The 23,719-nt window shown below is 54.4% G+C and overlaps 1 protein-coding gene across 10 annotated transcripts in view; it reads left to right on the top strand.

The window, feature by feature from the left end:
* Obscn (obscurin, cytoskeletal calmodulin and titin-interacting RhoGEF) overlaps positions 1-23,719 on the top strand; it is a 151,128-nt gene that overhangs the window by 99,623 nt on the left and 27,786 nt on the right. For 8 of the 10 annotated variants that reach the window (XM_087910583.1, XM_087910586.1, XM_087910588.1 and 5 more), the window contains 26 exons: positions 1,302-1,574; positions 2,269-2,544; positions 3,038-3,325; positions 3,472-3,783; positions 4,740-5,107; positions 6,087-6,963; positions 7,560-7,838; positions 8,610-8,688; positions 8,935-9,053; positions 9,247-9,444; positions 10,002-10,034; positions 10,233-10,331; positions 10,450-10,668; positions 11,170-11,230; positions 11,548-11,618; positions 12,413-12,535; positions 12,665-12,804; positions 13,465-13,665; positions 13,822-13,904; positions 14,355-14,528; positions 15,397-15,553; positions 15,990-16,106; positions 16,209-16,373; positions 16,521-16,679; positions 16,869-17,046; positions 18,147-18,260. In XM_087910583.1, coding sequence (XP_087766709.1) covers positions 1,302-1,574; positions 2,269-2,544; positions 3,038-3,325; positions 3,472-3,783; positions 4,740-5,107; positions 6,087-6,963; positions 7,560-7,838; positions 8,610-8,688; positions 8,935-9,053; positions 9,247-9,444; positions 10,002-10,034; positions 10,233-10,331; positions 10,450-10,668; positions 11,170-11,230; positions 11,548-11,618; positions 12,413-12,535; positions 12,665-12,804; positions 13,465-13,665; positions 13,822-13,904; positions 14,355-14,528; positions 15,397-15,553; positions 15,990-16,106; positions 16,209-16,373; positions 16,521-16,679; positions 16,869-17,046; positions 18,147-18,260 — 5,163 coding nt within the window. Of the gene's footprint in view, positions 1-379; positions 647-1,301; positions 1,575-2,268; positions 2,545-3,037; positions 3,326-3,471; positions 3,784-4,739; positions 5,108-6,086; positions 6,964-7,559; positions 7,839-8,609; positions 8,689-8,934; positions 9,054-9,246; positions 9,445-10,001; positions 10,035-10,232; positions 10,332-10,449; positions 10,669-11,169; positions 11,231-11,547; positions 11,619-12,412; positions 12,536-12,664; positions 12,805-13,464; positions 13,666-13,821; positions 13,905-14,354; positions 14,529-15,396; positions 15,554-15,989; positions 16,107-16,208; positions 16,374-16,520; positions 16,680-16,868; positions 17,047-18,146; positions 18,261-23,719 lie in introns of all 10 variants that reach the window. The other 2 variants (XM_087910592.1, XM_087910584.1) reach the window with 2 other exon arrangements.

Here is a 23,719-nt window from a genome sequence, read left to right on the forward strand (position 1 = left end):
AGCAAGCATCCCCACACCCTCGGAGAGGGACAAGACGGTCTGCAGCTGCAGACTTGCAGGATCTGGGGTCCAGGTGTGTTTAAGATGGGACCTGGTGTTCACTTTGGGCTAGAGGGGCCCAGCCTAGACAGACGTTGTCCTCTGCCTTGGCATTGTCATCTGCCATGGGTGCAATGAGGCATGTCTGGTGTGTAGGGCTCTTGGGCAGCTGTGATGGGTCCCCTTCCTGGCCACATGCCAGGCACCTTTTGCTAAGTCATTGTCCACCACAGCTCCATGCTTGCAGCCGCTGAAGCAACTAACATGGACAGCAGAAGGTGGGTGGGCCATGGTGGCACTGCCCCAGGGGCTGATGCTTGTCTGGGATGTTGGCCGACAGATCCCACAGTGGAGGTGGTGAGTGCCATGCAGGACCTGGTGGTGGAGGAGGGTGGCTCGGCTGAGCTCCTCTGCCAGTACTCGCGGCCCGTGCAGGCCACGTGGAAGATGAACGAGCGGGAGGTGTGCGCCGATGGGAACCGTGTCATCATAGAGCAGGACTGGACCGTAGCCAGGCTGACCCTCAGGCCAGCCCTGCCCTGTGACAGCGGCATCTATTCTTGTGAGGCCGCGGGCACTCGCGTTGTGGCACTGCTCCAAGTGCAAGGTGAGGCCACCTGGCAGGCAGGCCTAGCATGTTCACGGTAGAGAGGCAGGCAGTGGCCGCTAGCCTTGCAACGCAGGTGACCTATACAGTGAGAACACCAGTGTGGGTGGCAGTGCAGAGCTACAGCTAGGTTAGGACACAGTCTCGGCTTGTGGCTTCTATGAGAAACAGTGACTAATATAACTGGAAGCGGGGGAGAAGCGGGGTATGGACTTGGGAGGTCTCCAGTTTTCACTGACTTGAAGATAGCATCCCAGGCATCAGGACAAGTCTAGCGGGGCTGGGTGGGGGTCTTGAGGAAAGGGTGTAGCCCACACCTTGAGTCTTTAGGCACCATTGTGGGAAAGGACACCGATCTGCATCTCCAGTGGGCTTGAGTCTGGGCTTGTGAGCTTCTGGCCTGTGAATACCTATGGCGTTTCTCATCTGTGAGACACAGGATGCCCCTGCTAATGTGAAGCCTCTGGAGAGGGTGATGGGATGGGTGGGGCTGGGAAACCACACCTCCTCCAGCGGACCCTGAGTGCCTCCCTTTACAGTGGCTGCTGGGGTCCTGTTCCGTTTAGCCTACTATAGTTTTGGGGGGCTATGGCAAGAGACAGCAGTGAAAAACTATTGGAAGTACGAAAAGCCCTGAGCCCTGTTTTCTTCGCAGCCAAGAACACGGTGGTGCGTGGCCTGGAGAACGTGGATGCGCTGGAGGGCGGCGAAGCCCTGTTTGAGTGCCAGCTGTCCCAGCCCGAGGTGGCCGCCCACACCTGGCTGTTAGATGATGAGCCGGTGCGCACCTCGGAAAACACGGAGGTCGTCTACTTTGAGAACGGCCTGCGGCACTTGCTGTTGCTCAAAAACCTGAAGCCACAGGACAGCTGCCGAGTGACTTTCCTGGCAGGGGACGTGGTCACATCTGCATTCCTCACCGTGAGAGGTACTGAGGGAGGGCGTGGTTGGGTAAATGGGGCTCTCCCCCAGGAGCCTGAGCCTCAGGCAGAGGTGGTAGTGAAGGGGGTCATCTTAGAAGGTGGTGTTCTCTGAGGCCTCGCCATCGAAGCCCGTGCAGGACAGGAAGGATGTTGGATTTGAGTTTCTTCCACAGGGCTGCTATCTCAGTGGAACTCAGTAGGATGAGAGGACTGGGGGTCTGGGATGGGAGCCACAGGTGGGAGAGTCATTTGCAGGGTGAGATTCTATTGCTGCTCCTCAGGAGTGGAGACTCCATTGAGAAAGATGACAGCCCTTTCCACAAAGGCTCTACCTGCCTGGGGGAGTCAGATGTCAGCTCTCCAGACTCTTCCCATTGGCTGGACCTCCTTGGTCTACAGGGATTTAGGGGCACTGGGCTGGGGAGTGGCATAGGAAATAGGAGACACCCTCCTACCGGCCCTCCCTGAAATCTCCGAGGCCCTGGTGGCTACCAGGGGAGTGGGGCTGCAGGTGAGGGCTGTTGGCCTCCTGGACTCCCCAACACGAGGCCTTCCTGGGCCAGGAGAATTAGGTGGATCAATCTAAGACACCTCCAACTTGAGGAGAAGTTGGGGGAGGGCTTTGTAAGGGCCAGAGGCCTTGCATTTCCCTCCCAGATCACCCCTTTTGCCAATGCTCATCCATCTTGCTCCCCACAGGCTGGCGCTTGGAGGTCCTAGAGCCCCCACAAGATGCATCTGTGAGAGCTGGCATGCAGGCCTCCTTCACATGCACGCTCAGTGAGGCGGTGCCTGTGGGCGAGGCCACTTGGTACATCAACGGGGCTGCTGTCCAACCCGACGACACCGACTGGACGGTCACCGCAGATGGCAGCCACCATGCCCTGATGCTGAGCAACGCCCAACCCCAACACGCAGGAGAGGTCACGTTTGCAGCACGTGATGCCGTGGCCTCTGCACGCCTCTCTGTGTTGGGTGAGTGGGTGGCAGAGGTCCCTCGCCTCCAGTTTGGTCTGGGGCACACCTGGCTCATCCCCCCGACTCAGATGGACGACCATTCAGAGCTGGCTTCTGTGTAGCTCCGTTAGACCCTCGAGCCTGAGGATAGTGGCTGCAGTATCTCCTGCTGCAGGTCCAGGAACACTCTCTGGGGCACCTTGAGAGTCTTCTCTAGCCTCTCCCTTTGCCTAGTGTATATCTAGCCCCAGCTCTTGGGGAGAAGGGCCAAGAGAAATGAGATCCTCCAGTCCCAATGCCTGCCCTTAGTGGTGGGTGCCGAGATGCACAAACACAACCTCATTGAGGCTTCACCAGCTTCCCTTGCTCCCCAAAACGGTCTGAACCACTGGGTTCAGGGTCTGAAGGGAGTCTACCCTTCAGTGTATGCCATGTTTGGTATTGGACCTCAGTGACTTCCGGAAGGACTTCAGACTCCAGTGTGTGTGCTAACCTGCTCTCTTCCACGCAGCTCTCCCTGACCCCCCTGAAGACGCTGAGGTGGTGGGCCGTAGTGGCCACTCTGTGACCCTGTCCTGGGTGGCTCCCATGAGTGATGGTGGCGGTGGTCTGTGTGGTTATCGTGTGGAGATGAAGGAGGCGTCCACAGGCCAGTGGAAGCTGTGCCATGAGCTGGTGCCTGGGCCAGAGTGTGTGGTGGATGGCCTGGTCCCCGGGGAGACCTACCGCTTCCGAGTGGCAGCTGTAGGTCCTGCAGGTGCTGGGGAACCTGTACATTTGCCCCAGATGGTCAAACTAGGTGAGTTACTGCTCTCAGTCCACGAGAGTGCCCAGCTCCATGAGCTGGAGGGAGGGAGCTCTTTAGGGTTGGCCGGTGACCCTGGAATCCATCGTGGCTGATGTGGCTAATCTTCTGTGAACACTGTTTGTTTTTTTTTCCTTCAGCAGAGCCAACGGAACCAGTCCCAGCCCCAACCTCAGCCCCAGTCCCAGCCCCAACCCCAACCCCATCCCCAGAGACACGTCAGGCAGTGGTTGGTGAGGATGTGTGTCTGGAGTTGGAAGTTGCAGCTGATGCTGGTGAGGTCGTCTGGCACAAGGGAACAGAGCGCATCCAGCCCAGCGGACACTTTGAGATCCTCTCTCAGGGACAGCGGCAGATGCTAGTGATCAAGGGTTTTAAGACAGAAGACGAAGGGGAGTACCGCTGTTGTCCCACCCGGGGCCCGCCCTCCTCAGGGACAGCCACTTTTAATGGTGAGTCTGAGCTCTGGGGTTGGATGCTGTGGAGTGGGGAAGAGTTGATTTGGATTTTCTTCTTGATATGCTCTGGACACAAGGCTGAATCCTTCCCAAGACTTCATGCGATGTGCAGAGAAACCAAGGCTTGGTCAGGCAAGGCAGGTCTCATGTGATTGAACTGTGCTGTAGGCCAGCCTTCTGTCCTCAAGTAGGATTGGTGGTGAATTTCTTAAGTCCTGGGACTCCTGCCCACAGGAGTTCTGAGACCTTTTCTGAAGCGCCTTGTAGTCTCTTCTTAGTCCACTCTGCCTTCCAAGGCACTCCACCACACCAATACTGTCTGCACTCTGACCCACCCCTGCTCTGAGCATCATCCTCGAGAGGTTCCCTCTGCACCAGGCACTTTGACCCTCTCCTGCTTCCCTGTGCCTGAGGTCCTACCCACACTGAGTCTCCTGTCCCTTGTCCCATGCTTCCAGACCTTCCATTGGTGCTGAGTCTATATCCCTTCTCAGTCCTCCCTCCCAGGGCCCCTCTGTGTTCTGCATATCTTCTCCACACACTGTCTTCTGAGCCACATGCTATCCTGGGGTCTCCTCTCATGTTCTGAGCCTGCCCTATTGTGAGCATATCCTCTCTATGCAGTGCTAATGTCCCAGCGAGCCTGGGCATCTGCACCAGCAGCAGGGCTGAACAGGTGGAAATACATCTAATTTTATTTTGCTGAGCGATTCCCTGTCCTGGCTGAATGACTGTGTGCCCCTGGCAGGAGGTAGATTGAAGGGGAGCGAAAGTGAGGGTCGGGAGCTGAGCCTTGGAGCATTGCAAAACAGATAAGGTTCCTGGTGCAATATGGAGAACAGAGGTCCAGAAGACCACATCCAGGCCGTACCCCATCCATCAGCGAAGGCAGGTGTGGGGCTGCAGCTCTGTCTGACCTCACCCACTGACTGCCCTGTTGCCCTCCTCAGTGGTCACGACCTCTGGGGATGAGGTCCCCACACGGCCCAGCCTGCCCCCCGAGGCAGCCCAGGAAGGTGACCTGCATTTGCTTTGGGAGGCCCTTGCCCGGAAGCGCCGCATGAGTCGGGAGCCCACACTGGACTCCATCAGCGAACTGCCCGAGGAGGATGGCCGCATGCAGCATCCGCGTCAGGAGGCGGAAGAGACAGCCCCTGATCTCTCTGAGGGCTACTCCACAGCTGACGAGCTGGCGCGCACAGGAGAGGCTGATCTCTCACACACCAGCTCTGACGATGAGTCCCGGGCTGGCACCCCTTCCCTAGTTACCTACCTCAAGAAGGCTGGGGGTCCTGGGATCTCACCCCTGGCCAGCAAGGTGAGCCTCCTAGTTGGCCCACAGGAGAGGGTTGGGGGAGGTCTCAGATATTGCCCATCCATTTCTGTGCCTTAATCCCATAACTTATCCATCTATTCATCCATCTCAACACCATCTACCCGTATATGCATAGTCTTACTATCCTAACATCCATCAACTGACCTGTCATTCACTCTCCAACTATCCTTGCATCTATCCATCTGTCCATCTGTTCATTCTCTACTCACCATCATTCCATTTGTATATCAGTCTCTCCACCCATCCAACCATCCCCCTGTACATCTGTCTGTCCATCTGCCTATTTGTCCACTCATCTGTCACTCCTGCACCTGTGGAACAGTTTGGTCACTTACCCGTCAGCCTGTCCCCACCCTTCTGTCCATGCATCTACTCTCCATACCTCCTGGACTTATTTTCTGGTTTTTCTGTCTATGTTCCCATCTGTTTACCCAGGCATTCATCTCTCCGTCGTCCACTCCTCCAGCATCACTTGTTCTTCCCCTCACTCATCCATTTATTCACCATCCCCTATCCACAGTTCATTTGCTCATTACTCCTGTATTTGCTCACCGGCTCATTTACTTTTCTCCTGACTTATGTCCCCACCCATCCACCCAACTGTCCTTCCATCCGTCCATCCTCCCACTACCCGCTCAACCTCATAACCAGCTGCCTGCCTATTTTTTCTTGCATTCACCTTTCACCTCCCCGCTTACTTACTAAACAGTTACAGCTTTTTCCTGAAGAGATAGACCTGGCCTTTCTGGTGTTCCCCACAGTGCTGTTGGTCCCCATCTGGGTCACTGCATACTGGGATTTCTAGGACGAGCCTTTGCTTCGGGGAGCAGACGAAGCAGGGGTTCAGCACCTGGGCAACCACTCTGCTGGAGGCAGATGGAGTGCCGGAGGGTTACTGAGCTTGGACTGTTATTGGTCTTCATTTCCCACCTTGCTCTAATCTCACGTCCTGTGTCCACAGCATGGAGCCCAGGTCGCCACCTCTGTGAAGCCACAAAAGCAGCAGGAGCAAGGAGTGCCCGTGGGCACACTTCCAGGAGACTTGAGTGCAGCCGACTTGAAGGATCCATCCCTGGACAAGGCAGCTGTGAAGATCCAGGCTGCCTTTAAGGGCTACAAAGTACGGAAGGAGATAAAGCAGCAGGAAGGGCCTGTGTTCTCTCGGACATTTGGGGACACAGAGGCACAGACTGGGGACGTGCTGCGCCTGGAGTGTGTGGTGGCCAGCAAGGCTGATATGCGGGCCTGCTGGCTGAAGGACGGCGTAGAGTTGATGGACGGGCGGCACTACCACATAGACCAGCTCAAGGATGGCACCTGCTCTCTGCTGGTCACTGGTCTGGGCCCCACCGACACTGGCCGGTACACCTGTCAGGTGAGCACCAAGTTCGGCCGTGTGAGTCATAGTGCCTGCGTGGTGGTCAGTGGGACCGAGAGTGAGGCCGAGAGCTCCTCAGGAGGCGAGCTGGACGACGCCTTCCGGCGGGCAGCGCGGCGCCTGCACAGGCTCTTCCGTACCAAGAGCCCGGCTGAGCTTTCAGAGGAGGAACTCTTCGTCAGCGCTGATGAAGGCCCCGCTGAGTCAGAGGAGCCCGCAGACTGGCAGACATACCGAGAGGACGAAAACTTTGTGTGCATTCGTTTTGAGGCACTTGAAGAGGCCCGCCGGGCAGTCACCTGCTTCCAAGACATGTTTGCCACCATGGGCATCGGGGTGGAGATCAGCCTGGGAGAGCAGGGACCCCGGGGAGTGGAGATGCGCATTGGCAAGGTGGCTCCCACTGTCACTCCTGCGGTGCCGCTAGCAAAGACACCTGGCCTGCAGACTTCAGATGCTGGTGAGCCGTGGGCTACAGTGGCCTGGGGTGAGGGTGGCGGGGCTTGGCCTGAGATAGGGTAGAGGGAGAAGAGGATGGGGGCTGAATGAGGCAGAACCAGAAGGGAGCTCTGACTGGTTGTCCCCCAGGCTATGGGGGAACATGGCAAAGCCACAACTTTGAGGTTAGACAGTTGATTGTGAACCTCAGTTTTATCTTTCCCTAGCAGTGTGTGTTGAGGTCCATTCCTTATGGTAGTTTCTGTGACAACTACTGGAAGTAAGACAACCTCACCGTGCACTTGAGTCTCTCCCAGGCCACCAGGAGGTTATAATGAATGACCCTCAGTGCTGTGTCTTGAGACTTCTCCCTAGTTTAGGGTACCTGGGGTTTAAACTTTGAGCCTGTGCATCCTTTTCTGTCAGTCCTTACCAGTTCTGCACTCCTCTGTTTCACTGGGAACCAAAAGAAACTTCTAGGAGAAGGATGGAAGGAAGTTCAGGGTGTCTAGCTGTGGAGTTTAGGGACCCTCTTCTAGGAAAGCCTGCTGGACGTGGCATCTGCATGTTTGGGCATTCCAGGGTTAACTCTCTGTACCCTCTACCTGCCTGTGCTAGCCCCAGTGTTCCTGACCGAGCTGCAGAACCAAGAAGTGCAGGATGGATACCCCGTAAGCTTTGACTGCGTGGTAACAGGCCAGCCTGTGCCCAGTGTGCGCTGGTTCAAGGACGGGAAGATGCTGGAGGAGGATGACCATTACATGATCAACGAGGACCAACAGGGTGGTCACCAGCTCATCATCATGGCTGTGGTGCCAGCAGACATGGGTGTCTACCGCTGCCTGGCAGAGAACAGCGTGGGAGTCTCCTCCACCAAGGCTGAGCTTCGTGTAGAGCGTGAGTGCAGGACTGAGTTGGGTGTCTCCCGGGTGGCCTGGGTGTGGTCAGACCACCCCCCAAAGACTCTACCTCCTGATACCAATACCGCTCTGGTTATTTTTTTACATTGTATATGTGTGTGTGTGTGTGTGTGTGTGTGTGTGTGTGTGTGTGTGTGTGCGTGTGTGTGTGCACGTGTGCATATATGTGTGTCTATATGTGTACCATGACACTTGTATGGCATTCAGAGGACAATTTGTGAGAGGTGGTTCTCTCCTCCCACCATGAGGGTTCCAAGGATTGAACTCAGGTCGGTAGGCTCGGCGTAAGCAGCTTTACCTGCCGAGTCATCTGACCAACATTAATGTTTTAACATGTGCATTTGTGGGACACAAACATTGGATGTATAACAGCATAACCATAGAAAAATCTAGTCTCTCTTACTATATCCTGGCTAGAAAGTCCTCGGCTTGTTGGTTTTGAGGCCAGTATCCCTTTAACCCCGCATGGTGTTGTAAGATGGCACTGGAGGTCCTGCCTGTGCTGCTGTAAGTCATGGAGATGGCAAATTGTGTGACGCCTGTAGTTTGTTGGGTCAAAGAGGCCTGCAGTTAGTTATAGCCTGGAAGTGTTGGCCTGGTCACGGGAGGGTACACACACCTGTCACCCTTCTCCAAGCTGAGTACGGTAGCTCCCTGCAAGGTTGTCCAGTCAGAGCCTCATATGGCCAAGGCGGCCCTGGCGCACTGTGCTTTAGGCCTTGTCCCTGAGTCACGCTTTCTTCTCCAGTGACCAGCACAGACTATGACACCGCAGCAGACGCTACTGAGACCTCATCGTACTTCAGTGCCCAGGGATACCTGTCCAGGTGGGGTCCCAGGATCTCTGAGGAGGCAGCCATGATCTGCTGCCTGGGGCAGGGGGTTAGGGCCCTTGGACTGACAAGTCAAATGTTGGGGACTTCCACCAGGCCCTGGTGGCTCTGCTTCCTCTGTCCTATAGTTCAGGAAACTTCGGGATCCCTCCATGTCTGACATCACTGCTGGGACCCTCCTGCCTTAAACCTTCTGACTTGTTGCTTTATGGGCACTCCCTTGTTTGTCCTTCCTGACAGCCGGGAGCAAGAGGGGACCGAGTCAGATGAGGGGCAGCTTCCCCAGGTGTTGGAGGAGCTGAAAGACCTCCAGGTGGCCCCTGGCACACGCTTGGCCAAATTCCAACTCAAGGTGAAAGGTGAGGAGCTGGCGAGGAAGTGGCACTGCCTCACTTAACAGAGACTAAGTCCTACTGGCCACAGTTGGGAGGGGACCCCAGCCAGCATGGCTGGTCATGTGTGTGTCCTTTCTGCATAAGGAGGCCAGCACCCTTTGGTCTCTGAGGGACCTCTGCTCAGGGTCTTCCGTCATCATGACCTTTGTGTCCCCAGGCTATCCAGCCCCCAAACTGTACTGGTTCAAAGATGGCCAGCCGCTGACCACATCTGCCCACATCCGCATGACTGACAAAAAGACCCTGCATACCTTGGAGATTGTCTCAGTCACCCTGGAGGACAGTGGCCAGTATGCAGCCTATATCAGCAATGCCATAGGCGCTGCCTATTCATCAGCCCGGCTGCTAGTCCGAGGTGGGTGCCCAGAACAACTGGACGGAACTGACCCGCAAGCCCTATCAGACTTGGGTCCAAGGCTCTGAGGTTATTGCTTCAGTGAGCAGAGACTCGGGTGGCCAGAAGTCAGCCCTGCAGGGAACAGGTGGCTATAGTGGCCTTGAGGCTCCTTCTTCCTGAACACGGGAAGTGAATTCCAAACTTGAACCAAACCTATCTTGCTAGGAGGGATCCAGTGCTACCTGTGGCCTCTCCTGCCAGATCTTGGAAGATGCGGTTCCCTAAGATGCTGGGTCATTCCTGTGCCCATGCATTTGGTTGCAGATCAAGGCCACAGGTCTGGGGACGCTGTGGGTCACAAGAATGGGTAACAGTGTGTTATCTATCAGGTCTGTGTGACCTGTGGCCATCCTCATGCTGAGTGGTGACTCCCACAGCTCTCTGACTAAGGTTTCAAAAGGTTTGGGTATCTTTGCCTTGGGAGTGGAGCTACCAGGGCAACTCAGCACCATGTATGGGATTAGAAATCAGAGTACCTATGAGCGCTGAGTGTCTGACTCTCTCTGTGTTTTCAGGTCCCAGTGAACCAGAGGAGAAGCCAGCATCAGGTGAGATAGCCCCAGATGGGCACAAGAGGGTGGTAGACCCTGGGCAGGAAGCCAGAACGGATGGACCTGGGACTGGCTGTTGTGGAAGTGTGGATGGTCAGTGCGCATAGGATTCAGGGGATCCTCTGGGATTAGGACAGTGGGGTGGGATGGGTTTCTTTTATGTCAGGTCCTTATGGGTTGGCCATGTCATTTCAGATGTGCATGAGCGGCTGGTGCCACCCCGGATCCTGGAGAAGTTCACCCCCAAGAAAGTGAAGAGGGGCTCCAGCATAACCTTTTCAGTGAAGGTGGAAGGTGAGGCAGCTCTCCTAGAGAAGCTGACAGCCACATACTGCCTGTCCCTGGGGAAGGGCCCAGTTCCTGGTGGGGGTCATCTCTGTCAGGGATGGACTCACTGCCCTCTGCCCCTCAGGACACCCAGCTCCCACTGTGCATTGGCTCAAGGAGGAGGCAGAGAAGGGAGTGCTGTGGATTGGCCCCAATACCCCTGGCTACACCATGGCCAGCTCTGCCAAGCAGCATAGCCTGGTCTTGCTGGACGTGGGCCGACAGCACCAGGGCACCTACACGTGCATTGCCACCAACACTGCTGGCCAGGCGCTCTGCTCTGCCAGCCTGCACGTCTCTGGCTGTGAGTGAAGGGTCGGGGGAAGGCAGGTACATATGAATGGGAGGGGACCCAGAGCTGGGCAGTGCAGGCTCATGGACTTCTTAGGGCATGTGGATGTTCAGCGTTTGTATTTCTCATCTTTCTATGGTATCAGGACACCTCCAGAGCATGTCTGGCCTCACGGGTGCAGGGGAGTTTGGTGTGGGGCTTCAGAGTCTCTCAGGTCCAGTACTTGCTCTGCTCTGTTTGTGGGGACGGGTCTTTAGGGTGAGCTGAGCTCTCTGCTCCAGAGCCTTGCTCAGTCCCCTGTGAGCTGGCATTCTGAGGGTAGACTCATGTTCGTGGTTACCATTGAGGTGACCATGGTCAGGAGCAGGACAGTACCATTTCAGAAAAGTGCCTGCTCAGGGCTCGGAGAACAGAGTCTAGGTTCCTGGGGAAGCTCAGATGTCCTGAGTATGTCTGAACCTGAAACTTTAGAGTCCAGGACTCTATGCTGATGGCTCTCCGCTCTCTTGACAGTAGCCAAGGAGGAAGAGCAGGAGAGAGTAAAAGAAGCCCTCATTTCTTCCTTCTTGCAAGGGTGAGTGGATGCCATCCAAGGCCCCAGAGCCAAGATCACAGAATAGGTCTGGGAACTGGTCTCAGGACAGCTATGCTGGTGGAGATCGCCCTGTCCTGCCAATAGACCAGTTCTGGCCTGCACAGGGTGTGCACTTGGGCCCCCCGTTTTCTTCCCATGCCTCAGTTTCCCCAGCATAGAGTGAGGGTCTCCCAGGGTCCCTCTGATGTGGAGATGATGACTGGCGTCCTAGACCATTGCCTCCTACTCAACAGTGGAAGGTGGGAGACGGTGGTAGCTCCTACCTCAGGCCTCTCAGGATGCCCCTGTCTCCACAGGACAAGCCAAGCTGTCTCAGCCCAGATGGTGGAATCTGCAGGTTTTGCTGATCTTGCCGGGCAAAGGAAAGGTACAGCTGGGATGGGCACGCTGAGCACCCTTCACCCTGAGCCAGACCAGGTGAAAGGGACGGCGCAGGCAATGGTGCTGGGTCAGTGGTCTCCTGTGGACTGAGCTTTGGTTGGAGTCAGAGCCACCTATGACCTCTGTAGATCTGGGAGCCTATGGGATCCCAAGGGAAGTCTAGCCTTGATGCAGGGTTCACATCCAATGGGCTGTGGAGGCCAGCAAGCCAAACAACAAGAGGTGGCATGGGCCATACTCCAGGTCCTCCACAGCCTGATAGCCGAAGTCTGAAGCCTCTGCAGCTTTGTCCTCCCTTCTTTTCACCCTGTACCCTGTAGCCATGCTGGCCACTTGCGGCCAGTGTATCCACTGGCCATTAGCTACCTGCTGCTTAACTGTGCCTACCATCCCTAGTAACTGTCTGGATCCTGGCTGTGTTGTCTATTCCCCAATTGGCTGCTGTCCCTTGACTGCGCAGTGGGTACCCTGCTGATCCTTAGCCACCCTTAGTGTCCCTCAGCTGCACCTACTGTGTCCCCTCTGTCTGGACTTATTTGCTTTTGTTCTCAGCCACATTGGCTGCAAATTGGCTCAGACCACAGCAAGCCTTCTGTCAACGGCCGGCCTCAACACCCCTGTCCTAGAGACTAGTCTCCTTTTCAGACCCCAGCACCATTAGGAAGCCTGGTCTCCTGTGCCTGGCATCCCTCAGGGCTAAAATTGAGCCTGGAGTGTAGGGGGTACTCAGTAGATACCTGGGGGAGGATGATTGATTAAGGGTCACTTTTGCCGCCCCAGGGGAGTCCCTAGCGGCTGACGAGGCCCATGGTCACCTGTCCCTCGCTGAGGTGGGCACAGAAGAGTTCCTGCAGAAGCTCACCTCACAGATCACCGAGATGGTGTCGGCTAAGATCTCACAGGGTGAGGCGCTAGTGCGTGTCCCAAGGGGGTAATGGGGCCAAGTGCTCTTGAGCAGGGGTGGAGGCTCTCCTGCCTCCATGATCTAGAAACTGGCTGTTGGGGGGCATCACCACCCTTGTGTCCATCTAGCCAAGCTTCAGGTGCCTGGAGGCGACAGCGACGAGGAGTCCAAGACGCCATCTGCCTCTCCTCGGCACGGCCGATCTCGTCCTTCCTCCAGTGTTCAGGAGTCATCCTCAGAGTCAGAAGATGGAGACTCCCGTGGTGAGGTCAGTGGGTCAGGACCCTTGGAGAACATTCTGGGGAGGGGACTCCTTGAGGGAAGGTATAGGGATGAGAGGTACAGGGTCAGAATCCCAGGGAGGAGGTCTTGGAAAGCGAGTGCACCACAGGCCCTCAGGAAGTGTGTTCCTGGCTTGAGGGCAGGAACTGGTGAGGAGCTGGGTCCGTTCCCCAGGGATCCCTGGAGACTGCTTCTCCTGAGTCCTCCTCACTCCTTCTCCCCTGCCCTGCTCCCTTTTCTTCTCTCACCCCTCTCTCCCTCTGGTGTAGCAGGCACCTTGTTAGGTCCCAGGCGGCAGGTGGACAGGTAATAGAATGTGAACAAGTAGTATAGGCAGGCCCAGCTAGAGACCCTGAGGGTGCAGTGCTTTCTTTGGGGGAAGACAAGGGAGAATATCCACATTCCTGCTGTTTGTGTGGGATTGAGAGCCAGTGTCTGAACTAAATGTCCCCAAGATTCCTGTCCTGCATTCTGGGTCTTGACAGGTTTGACTGATACCTTCTTGGGACCCCTGACTCAGCCTCTTCCCCAGGGTTTTGGGAGACTTCTCTTCCCTTCTCTGGTGGCTACCAGGGGTACTGATAGGCTAGGTCTGCCAACCGCCACCCCCTCCCCGCCAACTCATTTCCTCTCTCTGCCCAATCAGATCTTTGACATCTACGTGGTCACAGCTGACTACCTCCCCCTGGGGGCGGAGCAGGATGCCATCATTCTGAGAGAAGGCCAGTATGTGGAGGTCCTTGATTCGGCCCATCCTCTGCGCTGGCTTGTACGCACCAAGCCCACCAAATCCAGCCCTTCTAGGCAGGGCTGGGTGTCGCCTGCCTACCTGGACAAGAGGCTCAAGGTACTTGGCTGGGAAACTCAGGGAAGAGGGTCTTCAGGTCACCAGCCCAGAGGACTCTGGCATTGTTGTTCCCATTTGGAGACTAGGAGTCCCCAGCCTCCGCAGGGGCGGAGCCAGGGCCCAGCCCGCCTCTGACAGACGCCTGTTTCTCACCAGCTGTCTCCTGAGTGGGGGCCCACTGAGGCCCCCGAGTTTCCCGGGGAGGCCGTGTCTGAGGATGAGTACAGAATGAGGCTGAGGTGAGTTTCTGTGGAGCCTTCCCTGGCTGGCCCACTGCCCATGGAGACCTGTTACCTGCCTCTTTCAGGATCCAAATGGAATTCTGACCATTTTGTGGGAGGCTGTGAATGCCTGCTCTACATTGGGAATGGGTGGAGGTCAAGAACAGTGTGGGCACCACTTTGACGCTGATTCGCAGCTGGCCTCTCATGGGCTATGCCAGATTGCTGGAGGGGGGACGTGGTAATCATGTGGAGGAGTGGTTCCTCCCAGGTACCCCTCATTCCCTCTCTAAAAGTTGACAGAGGGGTTCTGGTAGCAAGAAATACCCAAACCTAGCGGTTGAGGGAATGGGGCTACGAGAGAGTCGGCAGTCCTGTAACAGTGCCGTTCCCAGGGCCTTGACGGGGGCAGGAGCCTGTGGCCCCTGGAGCCACCAAGTGCCCCCTAATGGCTTCTCCTTCTGTCAGCTCTGTCATCCAGGAGTTGCTGAGCTCAGAGCAGGCTTTTGTGGGCGAGCTGCAGTTCCTGGAGAGCCACCACATGAAACACTTGGACCTATCTCCCCATGTGCCTGCAGCGGTGGCCAGCCAGAAGACAGTCATCTTTCGTAATGTGCAGGACATCAGCCGTTTCCACAGCAGGTAGGAGGGTGGGACTGCATACAGGCACGCGTGTCTATGAGCACCCAGCTCCTACTTGCAGGCCAGGCCTCATGGCGGTGCGGGGGTGGGGGGTGGTGGTGGTGCAGGAACGAAGGAAGGGAAGAGCCTGTACTAGTGTGTAACAAGGCAGACCTTCCGTTTCTGAGTATCTGATTCGTGCAGGATGAAGCCTGCAGTATACCCGCCTCTGACAAGTGTGTGCACAGCCATATGCATGTAGATTTTCATGTCCAGGCACACACACACACACATGCATACATGTGTGTAGGCATAGCTGCCACATTATGCATGCACATGTGCTTGATGTGGATGTGCATATTTGCACACACATGCAAACTCATGCTTACATCCCTGCTCAAGGATATATATAACATTTCACATCCTGTACATATATATGCCTCACAGCATACATGCTAACATATATACACACATTTGGGTGTCTATACATGTGCACTGTCACACAAGGCATACAAGTACACATGAGCATATATATGTGTGCACTTGTACCGAGATTCATGCATACCAGAAATGTGCACACTACATTGCACACAGACAATGTCTGTACATGTATATATTCACATTTGTACATGTTTATGTGTATAGACATGCATACTTTTAGAAAATCTGCATATATATGCACCCACATATGAATGCTATTGTACATGTGCACACATGATATATGTCATACTTGTGCATGGGCAGATGGGAACACAACTGTGCACTTCTTGCACATGTAACTCAACAGACTCTCTCACAGGGCTCAGGCCCTAGTAAGGATTCTGGCCTTCTAGAGAAGGCCTGGACTGGTAGGTGGAGGGAGGTGCTGACACTGTCCCCTTCATGGCAGCTTCTTGAAGGAGCTGCAGTCCTGTGACACTGACGATGACGTGGCCATGTGCTTCATCAAGAACCAGGAGGCCTTTGAGAAGTACCTTGAGTTCCTGGTGGGCCGCGTGCAAGCTGAGTCCGTGGTTGTCAGCACCCCGGTCCAGGAGTTCTACAAGGTGCTTCCTGTCTGTCACAAGGCCACCCACCCTGCTTGCTCCTAGACCTTAGCTCTTGCCCAAATGCCCTCTGTGGTGTAGCTCTGACGGTCCACATGGCCAGCCCAAGCTTGTCTTCCTCATCCACATCACTGCCTGCCCACCACCTGCCTGAACCCTGGCTTAGTGGGAAATACTAGTTGGAGGACCCACAACTCTGCACTCCTCAGTCGTGACTTAAGCTGCCCAAGCCCTATGCCACCACCAGTGAGATGGTGACCCAGTGACCCTTGTGCAGGGCTATGTGTGTCAGCATCCTTGGGATCCTCCTCTAGTTCTCAGGGGCCATAGCCGCGCCTGGGGAGTTCAGGGCCGTGCCTAAGACACCCCATGCGGTGACTCTAGCCACCAAGGGACCATGCATTCATGTACAAAACCACTTTTGTGGCTCCTACAGAAATATGCAGAAGAGACACTGTCAGCCAAGGACCCCACGCAGCCACCCCCACCTCCACTTCAGCACTACCTGGAGCAGCCAGTGGAGCGGGTGCAGAAGTACCAAGCCTTGCTGAAGGTGATATGCTCCAGCCTCGTTTGTGCAGGCTGCACCTGTTGAGGGAGGGGGATTCCTGGGTTCCGAGCATCCTGGATCCATGACTCTTGGCCCTCACCCCAGGAACTAATCCGCAACAAGGCCCGCAACCGGCAGAACTGCGCGCTGCTGGAGCAGGCCTATGCCGTGGTGTCTGCCCTGCCGCAGCGTGCCGAGAACAAGCTGCACGTGTCACTCATGGAGAACTATCCCGGAACTCTGGAGGCCCTGGGAGAACCCATCCGCCAGGTGATGCCCCGGGATGCTGGGGGTGGGGCCCTGTAGGAGGCTTTTGGGGGTGGGAGCCTGTAGATGACTTCGTGGTTTCGGTGCGGAGCTGGATACGAGGATGTCATCGGGGAGGCTTGGTTGACCAGAGTCCATTCACACCTCTAGGGCCACTTCATAGTATGGGAGGGGGCACCGGGGGCCCGGATGCCCTGGAAGGGCCACAACCGGCATGTCTTCCTCTTCCGAAACCACCTGGTGATCTGCAAGCCCCGGAGAGACTCTCGAACCGACACCTTCAGCTACGTGTTCCGGAACATGATGAAGGTCTGGGTGTGCAGGGGCTGCTGAGGGCTCTGTAGGCCGAGGGGCTGTGCCGTGGGTGGAGTCCCGTTTCCCTCTCAGGCTGCGGCGTGGATGCTGGTGGCTAGTCCCTTGGTCAGTGTGCCCCTCCTGGGTCATCCCACATCATCCGAGCGTGGTCACATCCTCCCTCCTGATGTCCTCTCCCCACAGCTGAGTAGCATCGACCTGAATGACCAGGTAGAGGGGGATGACCGTGCCTTTGAGGTGTGGCACGAGCGGGAGGACTCTGTGCGCAAGTACCTGCTCCAGGCACGGACCGTCATCATCAAGAACTCATGGGTGAAAGAGATCTGTGGCATCCAGCAACGCCTGGCCCAGCCTGTATGGCGTGAGTGTCCTTTGGTGGGCCATAGTGGTCAAGATTGGATGGGGACATGACCCTTAACCCTAGGTGTCCAGCTGGGCTGCACCTAGGCTGTGGGGACCCTGAGTCTCAGGTAGTGGGGTGGCACTGCCTTGGCCCTTGCCTACTGGGCATGACGGGGTGCTTTTGGGAGCAGAGGGCTCCACTCTCTCCTGTCAGCTCTGGGTGGGGTATAAGAACTGCACCCTCACTGGGAAATCCAGGTGGAGTATCAGGTTACCCCCAATTAGGGAGAGGGGACACTTGGGGACATCGTATTGGAGTTCCTACACGAAGACCCTAAGATCAGGGCATCCATCTGGATTCTGCGAGATGTGGGGAAATCTTGTAACTTGGACCAGATTCCTCAGCCAGACCAAAAACATATCATCCAAACCATACGTTTTAAAAAATTAATTAATTAAATTAATTAGCCAAGCGGTGATGGTGCATACCTTTAATCCTGGCACTTGGGAAGCAGAGGCAGATGGATCTCTGTGAGTTCAAGATCAATCTGGCCTCCAGAGTAAGTTCCGGGACAGCCAGAACTGTTACACAGAGAAACCGTGTCTCGAAAAAGAATTAATTGACTTTTGGTGGTATATGCATGTGTGCATACATGTATGTACACATGTATGTTGGTATGTGGGCCTGTGTACATGTGCTGGAACCAGAGAAGGACATCGGGTGTTCTGCTCAATTACTCTGCCAGGATTTCTCCATGAATATGGAGCTTACTTTTTAGAGGGAGGCTGTCTAGCCAATGAGCTCCAGAGATCTGCCTGTATCTTCCTCCACAGTGCTAGGAATACAGGCACTTGAGGCTACAGCCTCATGTGGATGATGGGATGCAAACTCAGGTCCCAAACTCTTTATTTTTTTACTATAGTTCCTACCCCTTCCCACTCTGTATCCAGTTTGCCTCTCTCACCTTTGATTCTAAGTTGGGACTGCAGATGGTTAACAGCCACACTGCTGAACATGGAGTCCTAGTGTTGGGTGGGGTAACTTGCCAGGGCGTGTGCAATTGAGGCGGTAGGCCTGGCCTATACACATAACATGAGGACCTCCTTATGTATCCTCAGGTCCCCCTGATTTTGAAGAGGAATTGGCTGATTGCACCGCTGAGCTGGGCGAAACAGTCAAGCTGGCATGCCGAGTGACTGGCACCCCTAAGCCTGTTGTCAGCTGGTACAAAGGTACCCAGGGACGAGGGTCTCCAGGCTTACTGTGGGGTGCTGGCTCTGCAACAGGGAAGGACCTCTTGAGAATGTAGGCTCTGCCCAGTGGTCTGTGAGGCCTGAGAGGCAGGAGACAGGACAAGAGGATGGTCAGGAGGAGGAGGATGTAGGGTAGGGGACAGGTGATGGACTGATAAGTAAACCTAAAGCCAGATAGTGTTGTGGCTACCCAGAGGACTAGTGGCTTGGGGCAATGACAAAAGGCAAAGCAGCCCTCTGAGATAACAGGTCTGAAAATTCTGCATGAGTGAGAGACAGACGCGAGGGCCTGAGCAAGCAATAGCCATGACACTGAGAAGCAGCTCTGGTCAACACGTCACATGTCACAAGCACCCAATCACTTGAGGAAGCAGAGCGGAGAGGATGGAGGGGCTTGAGACAGTGCTGGGATTGATGCTCACGCCTCGCTCAGCTGTGATGGGAGGAGCTGCAAAGGGTCAGTCTCTACCCGACCTCACCACTGATGCCATCTGCACGTTTGGGTTCCCTAGAACCTTTATTCCTGAGATATCTGTGGCTTGAAAGGTCCTCAAGAGCACTTGGGGTTTTTGTTGTTGTTGTTGTTTGTTTGTTTGTTTGTTTTAAAAAATAACTTCTTTATTGACTCTTTAGGAGTTTCACATCATGCACCCCCAGTTCAGTTCACCTTCTGGTCCCCCATCCTCCCCTCAGCCCTGCCACCTCCCCATAAGGAAACAAATCAGAGTAAGCAAGGAAGTGAACAAAAGCAAAACAAAAACGAAAAGGCAAAACAAAACCAAAAACCATATTAGAAAAATCTCTTTGCTTCTCCTTCTTTCCCGTTTCTTTAACCCCTCTTCATTCATTCTGGTGACAGTGGAGGCTTCAGTGTGCCTTATAGTATTCCTCTTTGTCCCATCAGTTTTACTGGCAAATGTCAGTTGCAGTGAGTCACTGGTCTGGTTCAAGGCCTCTGGTCTCCAGTGCACCATCATCACTGGGTCCTCACAGGAACTCCTCTGGGGTATCCTGTGACTGGCACGAGTCTTGGAGATCTTGTGGGTGTCGTTTCATAGGGCTAGTCCTTTCCCCAACTCTAGCAGGTCCTAGGTGGGGTAGATGCTAGGGTGGGTCAACGCCATGCCTGGCTGTAGGCCTGCATGGTAGCCAAGGTTGTCAGTCTGGGCCCCTGGGGTCACCCACCTCGGGCAAGTAGGTGGAGTCAGTTCCCCTACATGCATGCCCTAAGGATTGGTTCACCCTGACCTGTAGTGAGGGGTGGGGGCCATCTCTCCAGTGTACAGAGACCAACTCTTTTGCTGTAGTGGCCAGCGAGAGGCAAGGCCATCTTTCCCAAGGCCAGCAAAGGGCGGGACTGGCTCAGCATAGCCCTCTGATTTCATCTTGCATAGTTCATAGGGCCTTCTGAGGTGACACAGGCCACAGACATCCACCCAGACCCAAGCTATAGCTGGACCACAGACCCAGACGGGCCCGTGGCAGCAGTTTGGGCCTGGGAGACATCGTGGCTCTGATTGGAGAGACTGGCACTCAGGGAGCACCTGGTTTCCTGATGCCAAGTTCAGAGGTCTCCAAGAACACCCACAATTCTGGTGCCAAATTTGGGAATCCCCAAAGCCCTCTCACTTAACACCAGCTGCAGGCTCAGAGTTCCAGGAGCCTCGTCCAGTTCAACAATCGACTCACTGAAATGCCCAGAGCTGTTCTCTTCAGGGTTGTATTTTACTGCAGTGCAAGGGGCCAGGCTGAAGTCAGCTGGGCAGGGTCCGTGAGTCGCCACGCGTAAGTTTGTGTTTATCCCTCTCAGTGTCATGTGGCCAGCTCTCTTGTCCCCCAGCATCAGTGCCTGATACAGAGAGGAACAGAGTACTGTTAGCCAGAAAGTTTACTCGAGCCTTCCAGTTCAGGATATTACCTGGGTCTGGGTCAGTGGCCATGCCTGACTTCTCACATGGCCAGCCTCAGTCTGGAGTCACGTTGACACTGCCAGAGCCCAGAGTGCCCATTACAGACACTGTTAATATTAGGTGTACCGTGGACTCATCATTGGCATTAGTGGTCCCATGTGTCACCTGACTTCCAGAGTCTGGAGAGGTGAGGAACAGTGCGTGTGGTCGGGGGGATGGGGATGGACGACAGACTGTCAGCAAGGATGAGGGCCGATGACCAGCTTGACAGTGACCATTACTTAGAGCCAGTCTCAAGACTGAAATAAGCCTCTGTGTCCTCCTGCCTACCTGTGGATCACCCCATCACAGATCATACACACTGAACATACTTGTATATACATGACACAGATATGTAATTTGAACATTAAATCAATACATACTGAATCATGCCACATGTATGACTATAATACAAAGTACACACTAGACACACATACATGCCCAGATATACACTTGCACATGTACACATACACAAATATATAAACATATATTCACATGTATGCTGCACAGGTATATGGACAGACAGTACACATGCATACAAACACACTACAGATACAGGCATAGAGACTCACTAATACATATGCACAGATACATGCTCCACATATTTACATATGCACACATACATGAACATCACAAATATATATGTACACAGACATGCTACACACATACACAGATGCATGCACACACAGACCTAAGGTCTAGGACAAAGACATTTTTGCTCCTGTGATACAGCGGACAGTAGCATCCTGAAACATGCCTAGTTCTCACTGGGTAGTGGGAATAGAGGGACTGGCTCCTGGTGGTGACTTGAGAGAGCTGCCCCGGGTGTCATCTCTTGGCTCTAGAGAAGATCACTTGTGACCATTGCTCCTGGGACTGGAAGGTCCCTTCACAGCTAACTACGCAGAACCTGCCCCCTTACCTATCTCTCCATTCCCCTGCTTACGTTCAGAGGCCAAGTATAGGAAGCAAAGCACCTTTTCATAAAAACAAGTCAGAGGTCAGTTTGAACCTCTGGTGCCTCATCTCTCTTGGCTGGGTTGTTAGTGGGCAAATGAAGCCTTGTGACTAGCCCCTGTCCTTTTTTCCTATTTTCCCAGTAAGGAGCCTGGAGGGGAAGAGACAGTCTTTTGGGGAGAAGGGGGTAGTCACTTTCAGTGACCCAAAAAAAACCTTCCTGAGGATCATGGACCAGAGGGCATGAGGGACAGCCAGGTCCTGGAGTGGCTATTGTGGACGGTCATCAGATGGCAGGAGGCCCCCATGGCATCATGTGTCTTATGCTGGCCACAAGGCCACATTCATTAATCAGAAACAATATGTCTGATTTCATGGGACCGCCTGCCAGGGTGGGGTGTAGGTACCCCATGTGATGTGACCATGCTCTCTGTAGACTTGGAGAGCATCTCTCAGTAGCCTTCTGTCTGGTGTGAGCATAGCTTTGTGTCTGTCTTGCTGGTGGTGGGTCAAAGTGATATTGTTTTGTAGTGGCTCCATCCAAGAGTTTTGGTGGTCTAGGTTAGGTGTCCTCAATCTTTCGGGTGTTTATTTGATTTATGCCTTGTGGCCCCAAAGAGGGACGCCTTTAACCTGCCACTAGCTGTTTACATGACAAAACAGCTGGCTTGGTAACGTTGTAATGGTCTTCACTAAGGAGAGTAGCATGGGGCAAAGCTACAAGAATGGCGTTGAACTCTGCCCACTGAGCAGAGGATGGCACCTCTGCCCAGCTGCAGCGCTCGGTCTGTGTGCTGCTGACTTTCTGCTTATCTGGACGATGAATGATTCATGGGTCCAGACCTTCAGGGAACCGAAGCAGTTCGGCCTTGGGAGTAGAATGAGAAGGGTACCCCATCCTGGGAGGGGTGTCACTTTTCGTGTGAATCTAGTGATTGAGCTGGCTGGGCACTGCTTGTCATGCCTGTCAAACTGGCTCAGCATAGAACGGACGCATAGAGCATCACTGAACAAAATGTCTGGTTTCCACCAGAGCTCCACAGCATGCAAAGAGTTGGTTTTCAGAAGTGACGTGCCTAGTGGCCATGTTGGAAAGAGGTCAGATCCAAACCACAGGCTGGGGCTTCTTTTGCCAGAGTCTCCAGTTGGCAAAATGATGAGTTTCAGAAACTTAAACTTTGCCCAAGACCATGCAAAAGCCTGCTGGCATTCAGGCTTCTGTTTCCTGTTGCTGTAACAAAGCAATGGGAATTTTTTTTAAGGTAGGGTTTCTCTGTAGCTTTGGTGCCTGTTCTGGAACTAGCTCTGTAGACCAGGCTGGCCTCGAACTCACAGAGATCCCCCTGCCTCTGCCTCCCGGGTCCTGGGATTAAAGGCGTGTGCCACCACCACCTGGCTAGGAATTTTTTTTAATAAACTAAAAACATTGTATTTTTTATAAACTAAAGAGATTTTTTGATATCAGGGTTTGGAGGCTGAAAGGCCTAAAAGCACAGTGTCGCCTGGTGAGGCTCCTGTTGTCTGTCTGCAGTGCAGTGTGGCTGCGGGCATGACGATGGGAATATGTTAGCTGGAGGGAGCAATCATGGTAGACTGGAAGGAAGAGGGACTCCATCTGGGCTTGCTCTCCAAATAACCCTTGAAAATTTGAGTTACACCTAAAGATCAGTATCAGTCCCTTCTCAAGGCGCTTTTATCCGTGGTCTAATCCACTTCCTTCACGGCCCAATCCACTGTCCTCCGTGGCCTGATATACTTCACCTAGAGCCCTCCACTAAAGGTTCTCCTCAGTATCAACACTGGGGACCAAGGTTCCACCACAGGAACTTTCAGGGGACCCACACTGTACCCAGAGCAGTGCTCATGGGAATCCCTCCCATGGGGAAGTCTGATGTCCCTAAGATGGCCATCAGCAGCTGTTAGTCTCACCAAGGATGTCCACACCAGCGGAAGCCACATGGGCAGTGCTTGCTCTGACCGAGCCAGTCCATCTCCTGTAGCTAGCACCCTGCCACCATCCAAGGACACCAAGGAGGATGTGACCTCCAATGATCCTTGGACTCTTTTCCCTCCTGGGTTTTGTGCTGTCTCTGTCAGCCAATCTGGGAAGGGACCAGGAAGCTGGGTTGCCTGAGATGTTTAGGTGGATGATGACTTAGCCTACACATGCACCTGCACATGTACACACACACACACACACACACACACACACACACACACACACATTTTGAGACAGGGTTTCTCCGTGTAACAGCCCTGACTGTCCTGGAACTTGCTTTGCAGACCAGGTGGACCTCAAACTCACAGAGATCCACCTGTCTCTGTCTCTGTCTCCCAAGTGTTGGGACTGAAGGTGTGCACCACCCTGCCCAATCTAGCCCTCGAATCCTTTATCACGAGCCACGCATTGCTTTCACTCTTGTTTCAGAATGTACTGCCAGTCTTCCAATATGTTTTACCAAGGTGATGATTTAAAAGATAGGTGTCTGGTGTGTCTGCTGCAGATGGCCCAAGAGTGCCTAACTTTAGGGT

This window comes from Myodes glareolus, chromosome 9, assembly GCF_982192425.1.
Source record: "Myodes glareolus chromosome 9, mMyoGla1.1, whole genome shotgun sequence".
In the NCBI taxonomy this organism is placed as follows: Eukaryota; Metazoa; Chordata; class Mammalia; order Rodentia; family Cricetidae; genus Myodes; species Myodes glareolus.